The sequence below is a fragment of the Erpetoichthys calabaricus genome, chromosome 12, assembly GCF_900747795.2.
Source record: "Erpetoichthys calabaricus chromosome 12, fErpCal1.3, whole genome shotgun sequence".
NCBI classification, from domain to species: Eukaryota; Metazoa; Chordata; class Cladistia; order Polypteriformes; family Polypteridae; genus Erpetoichthys; species Erpetoichthys calabaricus.
The window spans coordinates 107165084-107182787 of record NC_041405.2 but is presented as its reverse complement, the minus strand read 5'-3'; the positions used below and the strand labels follow the sequence as shown (position 1 = coordinate 107182787).

Sequence of the window (17704 nt, the reverse complement as noted above, 5' to 3'; positions counted from 1 at the left end):
TTTTGTTTTATCTTATACTAAGTCCAATAAACTGTCCAGCAGATTAAAAGTTATTAAACATTAAAGTTTTTGTCACGGCCTGTAGATGAATATGAGGGATTGATTTCCCTTAATTGTTACTATAGGATTTGCTTTAATCAACATTGTCACTTAAAAACAATTAATTGCAACAGTATATATATATATATATATATATATATATATATATATATATATATATATATATATATATAAAATCTGTCTGCAGTGTGAGAGCTTTTGGACTATAAGCTTCAGTACAGAGTACTGAAAAGAGTGTATCCATGTCACTATTGCTGCTACATTGCTCCCTCTTTTCTATGCAAACTAAAGTGTTAATAAATAAAAATAACCATAAAAAAAAATAATAAATGCACACAGTGCTCCACAACAGCAGAACTAAAATATTTCCATTTTTCGCTGTTTAAGAAGAAAACAAAAGAATAATACTTTCTCTTCATGCATGTATTAGGCATCCTGTGGCACTATTCTCTTTTTATATCCAACTTATTTACAGAATAACTTTTTAAATACACTATGTACAAATATTACAGTGGTTGGTTAGTTTCTTGGTCTGCTGGGTCTGCAAACAAAAAGATAAAATGTCTATTTGACTGAGTTCTCCAGGAACTGGCCGTGAGCCTGGCACCACCACAGTGATTTTAGAAGCCCAGTCCTGTCATCTCATTGTTTCACACATGGGTCTCTATGAAAGAATGGGTGTGAGTCATGAGAGGAACTAGGTTTGCCAGTTCAGCTGCTCCATTCTGAGGCTTAATGGGTCCTGAGCTGAACTCACAAATGTCCATAAACAGCTCGTGGTGTCTCTGCTTCCATTCCCTGAACTTCTTTGAGTTAAGGTTAGGGTCATCTAGCACTTGGTTGATGATACATAAGTCTCCTTCTTTTGCCTTTCAAAAAAACAAAAAACAAAAAAAAGTTATAAAATGTTTTTCATTTGTCATGTAATTTCCAAAAACATCAAGTACTGCATCTTCTGCATTCCATAAACTGTAAATTCAGATAATTAAAACTTGAAGGTAAACACATAGTACTAGGGTGTTGTACCGTGTTAGCCATAATGGTTGCAATGAGAAGTCAAGCAAAATGACACCTTTAATTGGCCAGGCAAGATCCATATTGTAATCTGTTTAGTTAGCCTATGAAAGGTGTCATTTTGCTTGACATCTCATTGCAGGTAAGCATATGAAAGATTGGCATTCAGCCCCTGCCTTAATTTATATATTAAAATAATTTAAAAAACTTTAATAAAAGTACTCCTGTTAAAAAGGTATACACACTGTAAAATATTTTGAAAAAAGTTAAATTGACTAGTAATAGAATAACTGCTAATAAATATAATTATTCACATAAAATTGCAAAAGCTATAGTTTAGTTATTCTCATCCATTCCCTTTTAATAATTTCTTTCAAAATTGAAACCCTGGAAATTCCCAGCTCCTTTCATCCAAGAAATTTATCAGGATATGCTCTTTCCCAAATTTTGAGTCAATACATTCATTCTCAAGTGGAGAGCATTCACAAATGACAAGTCCAGATATGAGGTCAGGAATCCTGTAGACCACGTTGACCACTGATGTTATAGCTTGTTTAGATTACTTCTAAAAGAAAATAGGTTAATGTGCAGGTCATGTCATGACTTGGTTTATTCCATTCCCACATTTTTCTTATAAAATGTAAACAATATTATGCATCCATCCATTTTCCAACCCGTCGAATCCGAACACAGGGTCACGGGGGTCTGCTGGAGCCAATCCCAGCCAACACAGGGTGCAAGGCAGGAACCAATCCCGGGCAGGGCGCCAACCCACCGCAGAATATTATGCATTGAAAATTAAAAAATAAATAAAAAGGTACAAGGATTGAAAAATGTATGGTGCTGCATTATTGCTATTTCTAAAAACGACACAAAGCTCAGCTTCCAGAGGGCAAGTAGAGTCCCCATTTATTTCAATGCTGCTTCACTGCCATCTGTCCGCACCAGTGCTAATGCTTGTGTTAAATGCTTTTCCATGGAAGGGGATGTGAATTGGATAGCGCAGAGTCATGAGAATAAATATACACTGACAAATTGGATATTTCAGTATAAATGCTTTGATGATTTAAGCAGGAACATGGGCAATGATGCTTCACATTTTCTTCTGTCTGACTTTTAAAGGGACACCACAAAATCCTTTTCATAATGACAATGCTTTGCATTGCATATGACAAATAGTATTAAATACATATTAATATTTTTAAACAGATACTTATATATTGCAATTCTCCCTAGTCATAATTTAAACCTCTTGACTTAATATAACAAAATCTAGTTTCACCAGATAAACAAGCACTATTAGGAACAATACAGGATACAACATTATAAGCACATGCATGTAAAATGTTTACTGAACTCTGCACACATAAAAATAATGACCTTGTAAACCTATAAACTAATACCTAATTTGCACCTTTATAGTACAATAGGATGGTCCTACCTTCAGGGTACTACGAAGAGCCCTTATCAAGTGGAGCTTCTCATTGATGACTGGATCGTTGCACCTCTTAATAAAAGAACGCCGAAATTCCTGCTTAGTTGACGGCCTTTGCTCCCCAAAAGCAGAAAGGCTGGCTTTTTCTAATGTTTTATATAGCTCTTGCAGACCATCACAGCTGTCTCTGCCCTTTTCCTCCTCCCTGAAACCTGAAATATTCCACAAATAAAGTTTTTGAGGAAACATTAAAAATAGGATATTTCTTTCATTTAAAACTGTCTGCCAGATATCACACAATAGGAAACAAATGGAGACTGGTAATCAGGGAATCAGCTAATCATGCTGCATGAAGTTAAATAATAAATGTGTAGAGGCATTGAGTGAATAGTTTCCAGCAGCAAAATCCATTGTGCAGCTTGTATTCACGGATGTGAACAAGACGATAAAAATGTGGGGAAAAGTCTGGACTACTTTCTGCTGCTTAGAGCTGTGCATTGAATTGTGGATTCAGTTTCAACACTTCATTTGTCTTACTGAGGTATACACATTTGTAGTTTAACTTGTGTTTCGGGGCCCCATTGGTGTCATAAATGTAAAGTTCTTATAGTAAACTAAAATGTATAAATAATGTTTAGTCAAATATAACAAACATAGCACGGTGGTGAGTGATTTGCCCACAGCTCCAGGGTCCTTGGTTCAAACCTATGTACAATTGGGCAACCCCAAACTGATGTGTAAATGTGTGTGCTCTGCAATTGACTGGTGGTCTTACGTATGAGGCTTCTGAGATCCTATATTGGAATAAGGGGGTTCAGAAAGGGAATTTTTAATCTATGAATGAACGTACCCAACACTCAGGCCATAGGTTGACCAGTACACAAAACACCTAACACCTCTGCTAAAAGATACCAAGGCCTTGTACTTACGGAAAAGAAGATAATTAATAACAAATAACAAATAAGGTTTCAAAGATGTACCCAGACTGGTGAGGTAGGCGACTGGTGGGAATGCAGACATTGTCAGAAAGACCATGCTTGGTACAAGACATAAGTGAAACAATAACAAAAGTGGCAGGACATAAATGTAGCTAAGAAACAATGGCGGACATTGACGAGTAAGATAACATGGTAAGGCCAAGGCCAAACACAAAGGACTCTGTAAAGGGATGATCGGTGAAAATAAAGATGAAATATTATAGCTAATAACACATGATTGACATGTAATATGAACAGATGTGTATTCAGATTAGTAAGAGATGAAGCTTGAAACGGCTATGCTCCCCAAACGCAATATCCTGTTAAGTAGTATAAAATTGGTGAGAAATCCAAAAGCAAATTAACGTTTATAAAAAGCTTCACAAGCACAACAAGAACACTTTTACCCAAGCAGGACCCTCTTACTTTTTGTAGATCCATATGCAAGTGAATTACCAACATATCAATTCCAAATTCATGTAAAATGTAAAAGAGCATTCAGTGAACACTTTGGTTTGAAACCTTTTACAGTAGCAAACTCATAATGTTGTGAATACATAGTAAATTAAATTAGCATGAGAAGCTCAATAACTTTGTCAGTCGAATTAAAAAACAAACAAACAAACAAATAAACAAAACAAAAGGAATGTTTGAGATGAAACTCCAAATTCTACATGGCCTGTTATACCATAAAGAAAACAAAATACTGTCATAACAACAACAGAGGCTGCTGGCCTGTTGAACCTCACGAGGGTTTAGCCTTATGTTCTCTCTGTTATGACAGCTTTGTTTACAGTATATACTGAAATAGAGAGGTGTCAAACTCAGATCTCAGAGGTCCACAGAGCCTGAAGGTTTTCATTTCAGCTACTCTTCTGCATTAGTAACAAATTACTGCTGATAAGGGAACATATTTCTTTTGTGTTAACTGTAACTGAGATGCTTTCTAAGATTCAGATTCCTTGTTTCTTTTTATTTAAATGACAGGCAAACAGAAATGAGATGCAAAGCAAGCCAAAAGATGATCTGGTATGATCCCACATTTACTTATGCTTCCATCGTGCAATACTTGTTTCAAGAAACTACTTTAAAGAAAGAAAGTGAAAATATGAGAAATATTGATCTATTCTGATGCATTGTCTATCTATCTATCTATCTATCTATCTATCTATCTATCTATCTATCTATCTATCTATCTATCTATCTATCTATCTATCTATCTATCTAACTAACTAACTAACTAACTAACTAAATAACTAAACATTTTGATGGTACTCTCCCAAAAAAAAAAAAAAGTGTGGAGTCACAGAATTAAATAACATGTCTCATTTTTAGCCATAATTGGCTCCTAATTAAAGAAATGCATTGGAGCAAAAACTGTGGCTTTCATGAACTGTGTTTGAGACTCCTGAGCTACTTGGTCATCTTTAGCAGCAGTGATGAATTACTAAAGTGGCTATAAAGAAAACCTGCAGTCACTGTGGCTCTTTGGGATCTGAATTTGACATTGCTGCCCTCAGGTCAAACCTGGAGAAACATTCGACAATTGGTTTAAATTTGCTCCAAGGAAAAGAATTTAAAATTATGTTTCTGTCCCTAGCTAATTGAATTTGTTATAAGAATGACCTCAGCTTAACACATGAATGGGCAAGTTAAGTGTGGGTCTAAGAAAAGTCTGCTATATATTCAAGGAGGATCATTAAAAGAGAACATGCATATGGTATTTTGTGTGGCATATTATTTTATAAGACAGGAATAAATGACTTATTGTTTATTATAACATCCAAGAGTCGCTAGCCTGTAATTGTATTTCTATTATTGTGATGGACTGCAATTGTTTTTTACCTGGAAGCATCAAAACTGTCAATAAAAGACTCTGTAAGATTTAACTTAGAAAATCTGGTTAATAAAGCTCTTCAACATGGATATCCTTTTGCATGTAAACAATCATTTTCCGCTTTATGTTAGCAACCCCACTTGCCCAAACTGACATTAGTTGATAGTTAAAATAACTGAAATAGGAGAAAAAGATTTCTTTCTCTAAAAAATGGATCCATCAAACTCATTTACCAGTCAAGTATTATTTGGTTCAATACATCTGCAATATCTATTTCAACGGTATGCCTCACCTTCTTGGCAAGAACCATTATGTTTACGAAAATGTACTTCATCATCTTCTGATTTTTCTTCAGAAAGTCCTCCTGGGTGCAGGTTGCCCTTTCCTCTTACATCCCGATTACGGGGAAGACTTTGACTGCGCTGTTTGTGTGCCCGCCTGTGAGGGTTAAGGCCTCGCTCACATTCCACCAATGGGAAAGGTCCATCTCGATCTGTATGGTGGCGCCGCTGTACTGGCAAAGTAGCTTGTCTCCGCCGTTCTGGAGACATACCCAGCCTTCCACCTGCATACTCAGGATCAGAAGGTACTGTCTGTAGGAAATGCAGTCCTGAACTAGTGAGGGGTGTCTCAATGAGATCTTGCCAGGAACGTCGTTCACGGTATGCAGGGCGACATCCTGAAGAGTGAGTACTGCCAGTGGCATCCTGTCGAGAGTCTTCTGCTGAAGAATGAGAGTAGGTTGATTCACTTGAAAAATGTCGACCATGTTTTGACTCTGGAAATGGGCTAGAGGAATTGACCTAGGAGGAGAAACAATAATTAATTAGTTAAAATTTCTCATAATTTGTTGGTCATTGAGTCTATTGCAACAAGTAAAACAATTTTATAATACAGTAGATATTTGAGGAAGACTGTATTTTAAAAATTAAGCAGGCATTAAGAAGAGTGTTGGTCCATCTGCATGATTTAAAATACAGGACATAATCCAAAAGATAACAGTAAATCATTTTAAAATGCTCATTATCTGCATTAATTTTACAAGTCACTTTGTATACTTTAATTCTTTCACATTTACTTGTAAACCTTTCCTCACTATAGTTGTACTAAAGGATGGTTTAAGAGAATACGGATTGCTGATTAAAATGGTGATTCTGCATTATATACATTTTAATACTTTCATCAGGATAAGCTAAACAAGAAAGTTTTTACTGTCACAAAAATAGGCAAAGGTCTGTTGAAGTGTGCTAATTCAGACAAAACCTGTTTAATGGATGTGGAGGAAGCACGTAAGAATTTGTCTTATCCTGTCTTATACAACAAGATACAGAAGAAAAGATTTCAAGGGTTGAAGCCACACAATAAGATTTATATTTTCCTTGACAATGACTGCCATTTCTTTAGGTGTCAGTATGGGACTCCATCCAGGGCATGCATTGACCCCACTTCAGTTTATGACACTTACAGGATATGAAGTAACAGTAAAAGTTGGGAGGAACCTTGGTTTCGAGGCCTACAGGATGCATTTTTGTTACTTTCAGATTATACTGTTTTTAAAACATAATTTAAGCAATATGATGATAAGCATAACATAAATAATAAGTAAATGAACACCTCTAAAGCAGGTCATAATAATACATTTTATTTATTCGTAGGCACCTTTCTAAACACTCAAGGACACCGGACAATAGATAAAACACACATCATAAACAAAACAAAATACAAAAATTAAAATCAGACAGAGCAATTGTAATCAAAGAGAAAAAGCAGTCTTATACAGATGAGTTTTAAGTTTAGATTTGAAAAGTGAGAATGAATCAATGTTTCTAAGCTTGGATGGTAATGAGTAACAGAGCTGGGGAGCACAGCAACTGAATGCTCTGCTTCCCATAGTGGTAAAATGGACAAAGGGGACAGTCAAGTGAATGGAAGAAGAGGATCTAAGGGTGCCGGAGGGAATGGCAACATGGAGGAGATGGGACAGATATGGAGGGGCAAGGTTGTGGATAGCCTTAAATGTTAACAGGAGAATTTTGAAAACAATGCGGTAATTAACCGGGAGCCAATGAAGCTGCTGCAAGACGGGAGTGATATGGTGAATAGGGGGGGTTCTAGTAATGATGCGGGCAGTTGAAGTTGAAGCTTATAAAGAAATTTGCGAGAAAGACCAAAGAAAAGGGAATTGCAATAATTCAGATGAGAAGTGACAAGGCTATGAACAAGAATAGCAGTTGTATGGGGAGTGAGGGATGTGCGAATATGATTAACGTTACGCAAGTGATAATATGTAGACAGAGAGATGTTATTGATGTGAGACTGAAAAGTTAGATAGATAGATAGATAGATAGATAGATAGATAGATAGATAGATAGATAGATAGATAGATAGATAGATAGATAGATAGATAGATAGATAGATAGATAGATAGATAGATAGATAGATAACAAACGAAAAATTATTAGTTTTGGATAATGTTGATTTTGTACCATTGAGGAGAACCTCAGTTTTGTCACTATTTAATTTAAGAAAATTTGAAGAAAACCAGGTCATAGTCATCTGGTGGAAAATAGTAGGTTGCTTCTTACTGGGCTGTTGAGGGAAAAACTGTTCATAATGAAGGAGTTCTAGTACCCCAAAGTCTTGTTCATAGAACATTTTCTTTCATCTATGTGTCATGAGTTGTGGGTAATGTATAACCATAAAGATGACTTTGTAGAGGAAAATAGCAGGAATGACATTTATTGGAAAGTTGTTGCATTTATTGTTTATAAAACGTAAGGTGTTCAGAAATCCTGTGAATTTTTTAAGCAGAGCTGCTCATCCAAGATCCTACCCATGAACAGTAACAAAGTTGAGATGGGATGGACATCTTATAATAATACTTGGAAATTGCACCAATTCTGGAGACATTCATGTGCTTAAAAAGGACACTAAAATAATTTATAAGCAGATCAAACATTATGGAATTACCCAGAAGCTGTGGTAATTTTTGCATGGGAAACGGAAATTTGGGTTATCCTCATCAGATGCTTGCACAAGGAAGAGTACAATAAAAATGAACGAATGGTTAATCTTAACATGAGTTACTTTTATCTAACCTGGCATGACTAGCACATACAGTACATCTGTCCATAAAGAAGATGTACTGTTTGAAGAAGTAGCACATGCAGAGGGTAGAGGTATTTTAATCTGAAACCATAACCATACTTATAAAATAGACTTGATCAGTTTTTAAACTGCATCTCTCATGTCATCTCATCTCATCATCTGAAACCACTTCTTCTGGTAAGGGTCGCAGTCAGCCCAGACGTCCCTCCCTCTCTCCAGCTTTAGAATCAACCTCTTCGTGTAAAATTCTCAGGCATTCCCAAGCCAGTCGAGAAATATATTCTCTCCAGCATGTCCAGGGTATGCCACAAGGTCTCCGTACAGTGGGATATACCCAGAACAGCACCTGCAAGAGCTTCTGACATCTGACATATGTGCAGAACTTGGAGGCAATAGCAGCTGTTTATATAAAGGATGTGAAGAAATAATCTTTTAGCAATAAACAAGAAAATACAGAAGCAAAGAATCTAATCAAATAAAATGTTCCTGAACTGAATGTTGAAGTTTACATAAGTAACATATAAAGCATCTTAAACCTTGAGAATTAACAGGTACATTGTACAAACAGTTTATACTGCTGATATTTAAACTTATGTGCCTCCACTAAATTATCTAAATGTGTTAGGAGGTGCTCAAAAGTAGGTGCTCCTTTGCAAAATACAGATAATAAAATGAAAGAAGGGTCTTCATTGTCCTAAATTATTGTTCCGCACATACTCTACATTGGATTGAAACATAAAATAACATGTCAAGAAATACTGCAAATCGAAAAGAAGTCCCTCTTTTAATTTTTGCTGATGTAGTTTGATTGTACTTATAGTATAATGAATTAAATTTTTTAAAACACCTTTTTTAGTTCTGCTGTTTTACAGAGTTCTCAGGCACTCCAGTTTCCAGCAACATTCCAGAGTTAATTAGGTTAAAACTCTCAAACGAGCAAGTGTGAGTGGGTGTGGTTGTGTGAGTTGTGAGACCTTTGTACAATTGGAATGGCCCATCTGGTGTGTTAGTTCCTGCCATGTACCCAGCATAGCCAAGACAGGATTGGCAAATTGTGGTCTAGTAAAGAATAAAGCGGGCACAGAAAATGGAAAGACCTTTTACACAACATAAATGACTCAGTACATATTTTACACTTTATTATCCATTTGTACACCCATTATGAAACCCAATTGATTAAATTTGAGGTTGTGGGCCAGAGCCTATCCTTGTAGCATTGGGTGTAAGGCAGGAAATAACCTGGCACAGGCTGCCAATCAACTGCAGGGCTCATATAAACACCTATAAACTGACCCACAAAGGGCCAATTTAAAGTTAGACTAAGCTGCATAGCTTCTGGATACAGAAGAAAAGTTTAACAGACAAAAAAAGAATGTGCAAAATTTAAAATTTCATCATTTAACACTTTTTGCCATTATAGAAAGAAAAAAAAAAGTGGACATTAAACTTAGCTTTATACAGGATTACTGAAGGTCAGAGTCAGCAGAATTGGGATACCTGTCTCTCGTAGGGACTCCTCATGTACATGGAGTGAATTTAGATTTGCCAATTAAGATGCAATATCTACACAAATGGTAACTAGCCATTGAATACAAAATCAAAAAGTTACAACCATCTAGAGGTAAACCTCACTGAGTTACTAAATGTAATTAGATTAGCCTCTTGAAAATCCATCATAAATTCATAAATGTAAAGTTTTCTTAATGGGACTCAAGTGAAATTTGAAAGAAAACTTTGCATTCCATCGATACAAGCCATATTCTGCTTTTCTCATCCTGGAAACAAAATAATGGCAATTTAAACATAAGAATATTTTTAAAATTATCATTAAATGTCAACTAAAGTTATCTTTTTAATCTTAGTTCTAAAGGCAATCCTTTTTCCTTATCTGCATCATGTTAAAGGTTTTCTCTTATTGTCACTGTTACTGCATTTGTTTAGAATTACTACTTCCATCTGTTTTTCTCATTATTCTGCAGAAATTGCTGGCAGCTAAAGGATGAAGGTCAATATTTATACTGATGACAAAAATTGCCAAAATTTGCCACAAATATTTCAAAAAATAAAACGATAAAAACAAGGGCAACATGAACAGAAATTCATGCCAAAGAGAATCAACTCCCTGACAAATATTTTGATGCTAAGTGAATTATGCATTTTAAAAAATTGTTTTGAATAATCAAATACTGAATCTAAATGTAACTTCTTATGCACACTTGCTAGGCAACACTTCAGTCATGAGTCATTATCCATCAGAGACACGGCATTTGGTTTTCAGATGTGCGTCTTAATCAGTGGTTCTGTAAAACCACAGGGTTGTTTAGAAAATTCAGCATGAAACACACATATGAAAAGGAAATTGAAATAATTTTAAATATATAATATACTAGCAAAATACCCGCGCTTCGCAGCGGAGAAGTAGTGTGTTAAAGAGGTTATGAAAAAAAAAGGAAACATTTTAAAAATAACGTAACATGATTGTCAATGTAATTGTGTTGTCATTGTTATGAGTGTTGCTGTGTTTTATATATATAAAATACACACACACACATATAAACATATATATACATATACATATACACATATATATACATATCTACATATATATATATATATATATATATATATATATATACATATACACATCCACATATCAACATATATATATACACATATATACACACACACACGCTTTATGGGTGATGATTGTTTTACTCTTTTTATGTTTATTTTATTTTATTGTAGAATCAACTCCTATCTGTGCACAGCAGGGCAGCCGTGGGCGGATGCGTATGGTGTATTCACTCCATGTTATCGTGCATTGCGCTGTCAGTGGTATTTTGATAAAAGAATTTGAACAACATATAAGAAGCGTATAAATTATTAAACAGTAAAACATTAACATTTAAGAAGTAAAGTTACATTAAGTACTACTGCAGTGCCTTCGGGTATACCTCATTTTTTGTTTGCCCATTACATGCTTAAATGTATACATTTTTTGGTGCACCTACCCGAGAACACGCGACATATAACAGAGCGTGGGAGAAGCATGGATTTTAAACACGCGTTGAGTTCATCTGCTGGTCTCCCTCGTGGAATAACTGGTAATGTTTGACTAAAATTTACAGCGAGTAAAACGACATTACCTCCTATTTTTTTTTTTACGATCTCTGAGATCTTGCTTTTTTCGGTTCAAGGCTTCATAAGCTCTTTTATGTTGTATGGTGTACTTATCCCAAACCATCATCTTTGAATGTTGCAAGACTTTCGCCTTGTATGTAGATCGGGGTAATTACATTCATTGCATTCCTAGTCTGAATCACAATCTGATTGTATGGGTGGTTACCTGGCACTGTAGGGTTGCCACCCGTCCTTTAAAATACGGAATCGTGCTGCATTTGAGAATGAAATTGCGCGTCCCATTTTGAATCAATACTGGACGGGATTTATCCCGTATTTTTTTATCATTTTTTTTTTAAAGCAGCGTCTCATGCAAATCATCCCACACGCATTTTATGAAGATGCCTCCTTTCCTACTTTTGATTGGGTAATACTTGATGTCATCGTTAGTTTGATTGGTGTTTTTAACTGTCCAGTGAGGAGGGCGTGTCTTTTAAGTAGAGTCTGCAAAGTGTTGGCACTGAGATGTGGCGTCAGCGCCATAGTTGAAGCCCCTAACGTTGCGGTCAGCAAGTCGGCTAACATCCGCCATGTGCCGTCTTTCAGTTGCGAGAAGCAGATCATAGAATGGTTGAAACTGTTGCCCCTAACGTTGCGCCACGGCGTGTGGTTCGTTTATACCTCGTGTCTTCTCATTAAACTTTTATCTCGTGAATATGTTATTGCAATCCGCAGCGGGAGCGTTTCTATAAACTTAATTTAAAGTTACGTTTTACACCGTGCTTTGTTTCCCTTATGAACATGCTTGTATGCTTAACTCGCTCCATTCTCAATTGTTTCATTAATTTTTTGGTCTTCGCTGTTTGCGGCTCTTCCTCCATTTCCCCCTACTTCGTTCTTTTATCTCGCGAATATGTTATTGCAATCCTTAACGGGAGCGTTTCAATAAACTGATTGAAAATAGTTTTGCATTTACCTTTTTAGTAAAAGGCGAGCTTTTAAGCCTGAGAAATCACCCCGTAAATGCACACGTTTAATTGGACATGTGTTAATATGTATGGTTACACAGTATTAAAAGACAGTGAACAACGTCAGTTACCTTTGTTCCCGCGTTTGATAAAAGGTGAGCTTTTAAGCCTGAGAAATCACCCCGTAAATGCACACGTTTAATTGCACATGTGTTAATATGTATGCTTACACAGTATTAAAAGACAGTCAAAAATTAACGTCATTTACCTTCGTTCCCGCGTGTGACTCGTGCTGTAAATCTCTTCCTTGTTTTTAGTTCACGTGATTATGTAGGAGGCGTGATGACGCGATACGTGACTCCGCCTCCTCCATTACAGTGTATGGACAAAAAATATGTTCCAGTTATGACCATTACGCTTTGAATTTCGAAATGAAACCTGCCTAACTTTTGTAAGTAAGCTGTAAGGAATGAGCCTGCCAAATTTCAGCCTTCCACCTACACGGGAAGTTGGAGAATTAGTGATGAGTGAGTCAGTCAGTCAGTGAGTGAGTGAGTGAGTGAGTGAGTGAGTCAGTGAGGTCTTTGCCTTTTATTATTATAGATACACACATATACATATATTAAAAAATATTATCAATCACACAAGCTAGGGAAATGTTTTACAGGTTTTGGGAAAAAAGAGAATATAGGGAAGATTAAGAATGTGACACTATCAAATACATACTCGTTTGTTTCCCTGAGTGGAAGAGAAACCACGTCTGAAACAGTATCAGAAATACTACTTCTTCTGATCATCCCAGAACCCTGAAGTCGACGTTTAGGTTCAGACAAGCTTGAAACCAAGATGGAGCTCCTCCAGTCTTTAACTTATTATCAACATGGCCATTTGCAGTTACTGTTTGCGTATGACGTGTGCTTTCCTTTGCTTCCTTTGGACCCATTTGTTAAACAGAGCATCTCGTGAGACCTCAAAACTCATTTGACTGTCATCTGTTTCTGTTTACTATATATATATATGTATATAATACCATAGCAACAGGACAAGCAAGGCTGGCAATTGCTTGGGGGCCCTCCGAAGGTCGTTGGTTTTTACAGGTGCTAATTGCAACAGTAAACCTGCAGGAACCCCTCTTGAAGCATAGTATCGACACATTCCAATGACACAGACAGAAATCCTCCACAAGAGGGCCCCGAACTCTGCTGTGAGAGTGTTTGTGATTGACTTTATTTTTTTAGAAATGTTAAAAGTAATCAATGCCAATTTTATAAATCATGACAGGATTTATATGTCTGGAAACAAAATTGAGATTGACTTGGTTTGTTTAGACAATTTGACCATTTCTGACTTAGTTTCAGTCTCTCCAGAAACCCACTGTAGTCAAAATCAGCAGCACAAATTCAACAAAAGAGTGAGCAGGTAGCAGTAAGGGCTCGTTTATACTTCACGCTCAGAACGCGTACATGCATGCATCATGGCTGCCACGCATTCCCAGCGTTCATTTGACGCATCCTCTGAGCAGGTCCTCAGAAATTAAAGCGACGTGTGCCCGAGTTGCAGTACCAGCAAAAAGTTGGGGGGCGCAGTGTGATAAAAGTTGGAATGTGACGTCAGAGTTTCTGTTTACTATTGACATGTGACAGAAAGTCACTATGCGGATCCTACGGGATTGATGTGCGTGCTTCGATGTTTGATGAATGGTTCAATGTGGTGAAGCAAAATGCCGACATACAGATGCATTCATGGTGCTTTTATATTCAAGAGTCGCATATTCCCAATTGTAATGACACAATACATTTTAAAAGTCTCACACACCATCTTTTGTGCCGTCTTTTTTTTCTGGGGCTTCCTCCTGACCTGACAGCAGTGGCAAACAACAATAAATAACCACACGGAACATAGTAAATGTATGATATTCCAACTCTCTGCACATTTAGAATCCTTAGATTTATACTTGCTATCACTTTCATGATGAAATGCATTAAAGTAGGCCTATGTATGTTACATTTTTCAGATAAATCGTTAATTTCGTTTAAATAATAAATAATGTTAATAATTACACACATGGGGGTGACATGGTAGAGGAGCAGTAGCGCTGCTGTCTCACAGGGAGTCATGTAGCTGGTGTTCCCTGCCTGGAGTTTACATGTTTTCCTGCTGGGTTTCCACACTGTGCTCCAGTTTCCATCCAAAGATATGCAGATTTGGGGATTTGGTGCCGCTAAAATGACGTTAGTGTATGTGTGTGCTTGTATTCACCTTGCGATGAGCTGAAGCCCCATCCAGGGATTGTTTCTGCCTCGTGCCCAGTGCTTGCTGGAATGGACACATCCCTGTATTGATGGACTTAATCATTAAACATCCTTTCAGAGATATTGCAGTAAGGTGTCATCGGAATTTAATGGGTGTTCCAGGCAATTCACAACACAGAGAAGCCCAACCTGTTCTCACCGTGATAATATCTTGCACTGCCACCTGCTGGATTCCTCCAGATTTACATAAAGTACGCGCGCAAATATAAACAGTAAAACGCTTGCGTAGCAGGAGCGTCTACTGCAGCATGCATCGCATCGCGTGAAGTATAAACCCGGCCTTAGACGGTGGTGTAAGAAGTCAAAAATTTACTCCCTCCGCAGTCCTGGCTCTTCCTATCACTCTTGAATTTTCTCATCTTTGAAGCTTATTAAATCTTACTTGAGATCATGCATATGACAGGAGAGGCTTGTAGACCCAGCTGTAATCTCAAAAGAGCACAGTGTTCAAAGGTCTACGGATCTGGAGGACCTAGTGGCTGCATTTGCTGTAGCCAAGGCCCACTAACAGTGACTTGAATAGTTACAGTAATACCTTAAGGAGACTTTTTTATATTATAATATGTGCACTTTTTAAATCTATTTTTTTAAATATTACAAGGTGCACAGTGTATTTATTTTTATTTCCATGTGCACCTTATATTTGTTTGTATTTGTTTACTTCTTCACTTATTTTGATTTTTACAATTTACTCTATTCTATTATTGTTTTTTTTTAACTTCTATTTAATTGTTGTATTTATTGTGTTTTATTTATGTAATTTGTTTCTCCCTGTTGATTTTACTTCTGCATAGTAATGGTAATACCTTTTACCATGTCAGGACTCCGGAAAGGATGAATTGGAGAGCCCTATGGAGCTTTTTGCCTAGGGTCCCACAAATCCCTAGAATCGCCTCTGATAAATAAATTTTATATATATATAATATTTACTATGTTTACCCTTATATCTATGTCTATCTTCTATGTCTATATCTCGCAAATTTGAATCTTGTGGAAATATTCCCAAGCAGTGTACAGCAGTAAGTTATACAATATTTGGAAATGACTGCAGTGAATATGTAGACAGTAATAAACACAGACCAGAAGCTCCAATTTGGACATCTCACATAAAGAATAAAGATTTAAAGGCTGATGTAAAAGTGTGTGTTTATAACCTATTACTATATTCATTTTCATTCTATATTTTGTAGTGTAAACACATGAGTCATTCTGCTATCTCCATCTCTTACAAAACTTTAGGTATTTTTGGGTTTTAATTATTGTCGCCTTTTTTTACACCAGGCTAAGTATATTTCTGTTGGCTCTCTTGAGAAACAATGAGAGCACAAGTTAAAGTTCTTGAAACATAAAAGCAAAGAAAATGATTTCCCAATGAAGGCAAAATATTTAATCAAAATATATTGTATAAGGAAGTATTACTGCTCAAATATGTTATTGAATTTAATAAGGAGTTACACAAGCATTCAAGAATACAGGGTGGTCCAGATCTAACTATGCAATTATTGCATTGCATTAAAAGTTGCATAGTTAGATCTGGACCACACTATACAGTATATACAACAAGCATTTAAGCATACAAGGTACATGTAAATATAGCAGCACATAAGCAGACAAGTTATTTATTCCTTTACTTATCCTTCTTTTGTAAGTACTGTGCACATCTGCAGTATTACAGCCTTCTTTCCAAAGATGGCAGGATGTGCTGATACAGTTGATGTAATTTATAACATTATACAATCAGTCTGCTACTGAAAAATAGTTTAAATTCCTAGTCCATGCCTCAGTTTGTTTCTACGATTGGAGTTCTATACTATAAAAAAACTTGCAGAGAGGGGGTTTAATTTATTCATTCATCTATTTATTCTGAGCATGCATATTACAGCACACAGTCACTAGGGGTGCCAGTTATTCCTACAGTTTCAGTCTCAAGGCAGGAATGAACACTGAATAGTATGCCAAGAAGTGCTTAATTTATTCTGGGGTATCCAGTCACACACATATACACCCATCATACACAAAGCATGGACACCAACCTATCTTGGAACCTCTAGAGCTTCAGTGCATCACTGGGTACACTCGCACACACAGTCACATTTAGTCAGTTTACAACTGTATGTGTTTATGGTGTGACAGGAAGCACATTAGGACATTGAAAGAGTGTGAAAAAGCCAATCATATACTACTCAAGACAGGGCTTGAACCCAGTCCTCCACAGCTATGAGACGCTTAATGAATGATTATGCCACAGTAATTTAAGATATCACCATACCTAATTAACTTAATAATATGTAAATGTTAGGAGTACTTTATCAACCAGATGAACACATTTTTTGCTTTGTCATTTAATTCCTTAACTTATTTTTTAATCTTAATGTATGCTTGATAGAACACCTTTTAATAGCATAGACACAAAGAATTATTCAGTGTCCATTATATATTCTTCTTATACGCTTTACAATAAACATTCATGTAAAACAGAATAAAGCGTGCAGCAACAAAATTGCTACCCAGAAACTCATTCTAGTGTTATAATGAACACACTCTCTTCATTTGAACTTTTAACTCTTAATAGTATTGCTCCATTTTACCTAAAAAATTAAATCATTTCTAACATTGAGATTTTCCAAACAACAGTCTAAACATATTGAACATTTGACTTTCCATTACATTGTTCTAGGAAGTTGCCATGTTGTGACATCATGGTAGTGTTAACATGTGGTGTGACTGGTGTGGTCATGTGCTTTGTCTGTGCTTCATTGGGGATGTTTGGATACGGAAGTGATCACATGTTTGCAGAGGCCGTTTTCCCAAGCAGGTCAAACACATTCTCATATTGTCAGCCATTCTGATCCTTCTGAACAAGTCTTCTTAAT

The 17704-nt window shown here is 36.3% G+C and overlaps 1 protein-coding gene across 4 annotated transcripts in view; it reads right to left on the bottom strand.

Annotated features, from left to right (window-relative positions):
- Positions 1-247: 247 nt before the first annotated feature.
- si:ch211-26b3.4 (connector enhancer of kinase suppressor of ras 2) overlaps positions 248-17704 on the bottom strand; it is a 597975-nt gene continuing 580518 nt past the window's right edge. For all 4 annotated transcript variants that reach the window (XM_051935079.1, XM_051935080.1, XM_051935081.1 and 1 more), the window contains 3 exons: positions 5616-6126; positions 2516-2721; positions 248-929 (listed from right to left, as the gene is read on the bottom strand). In XM_051935079.1, the coding sequence (XP_051791039.1) occupies positions 711-929; positions 2516-2721; positions 5616-6126 (936 nt within the window). In that variant the 3' untranslated portion in view covers positions 248-710. The remainder of the gene's footprint in view (positions 930-2515; positions 2722-5615; positions 6127-17704) is intronic.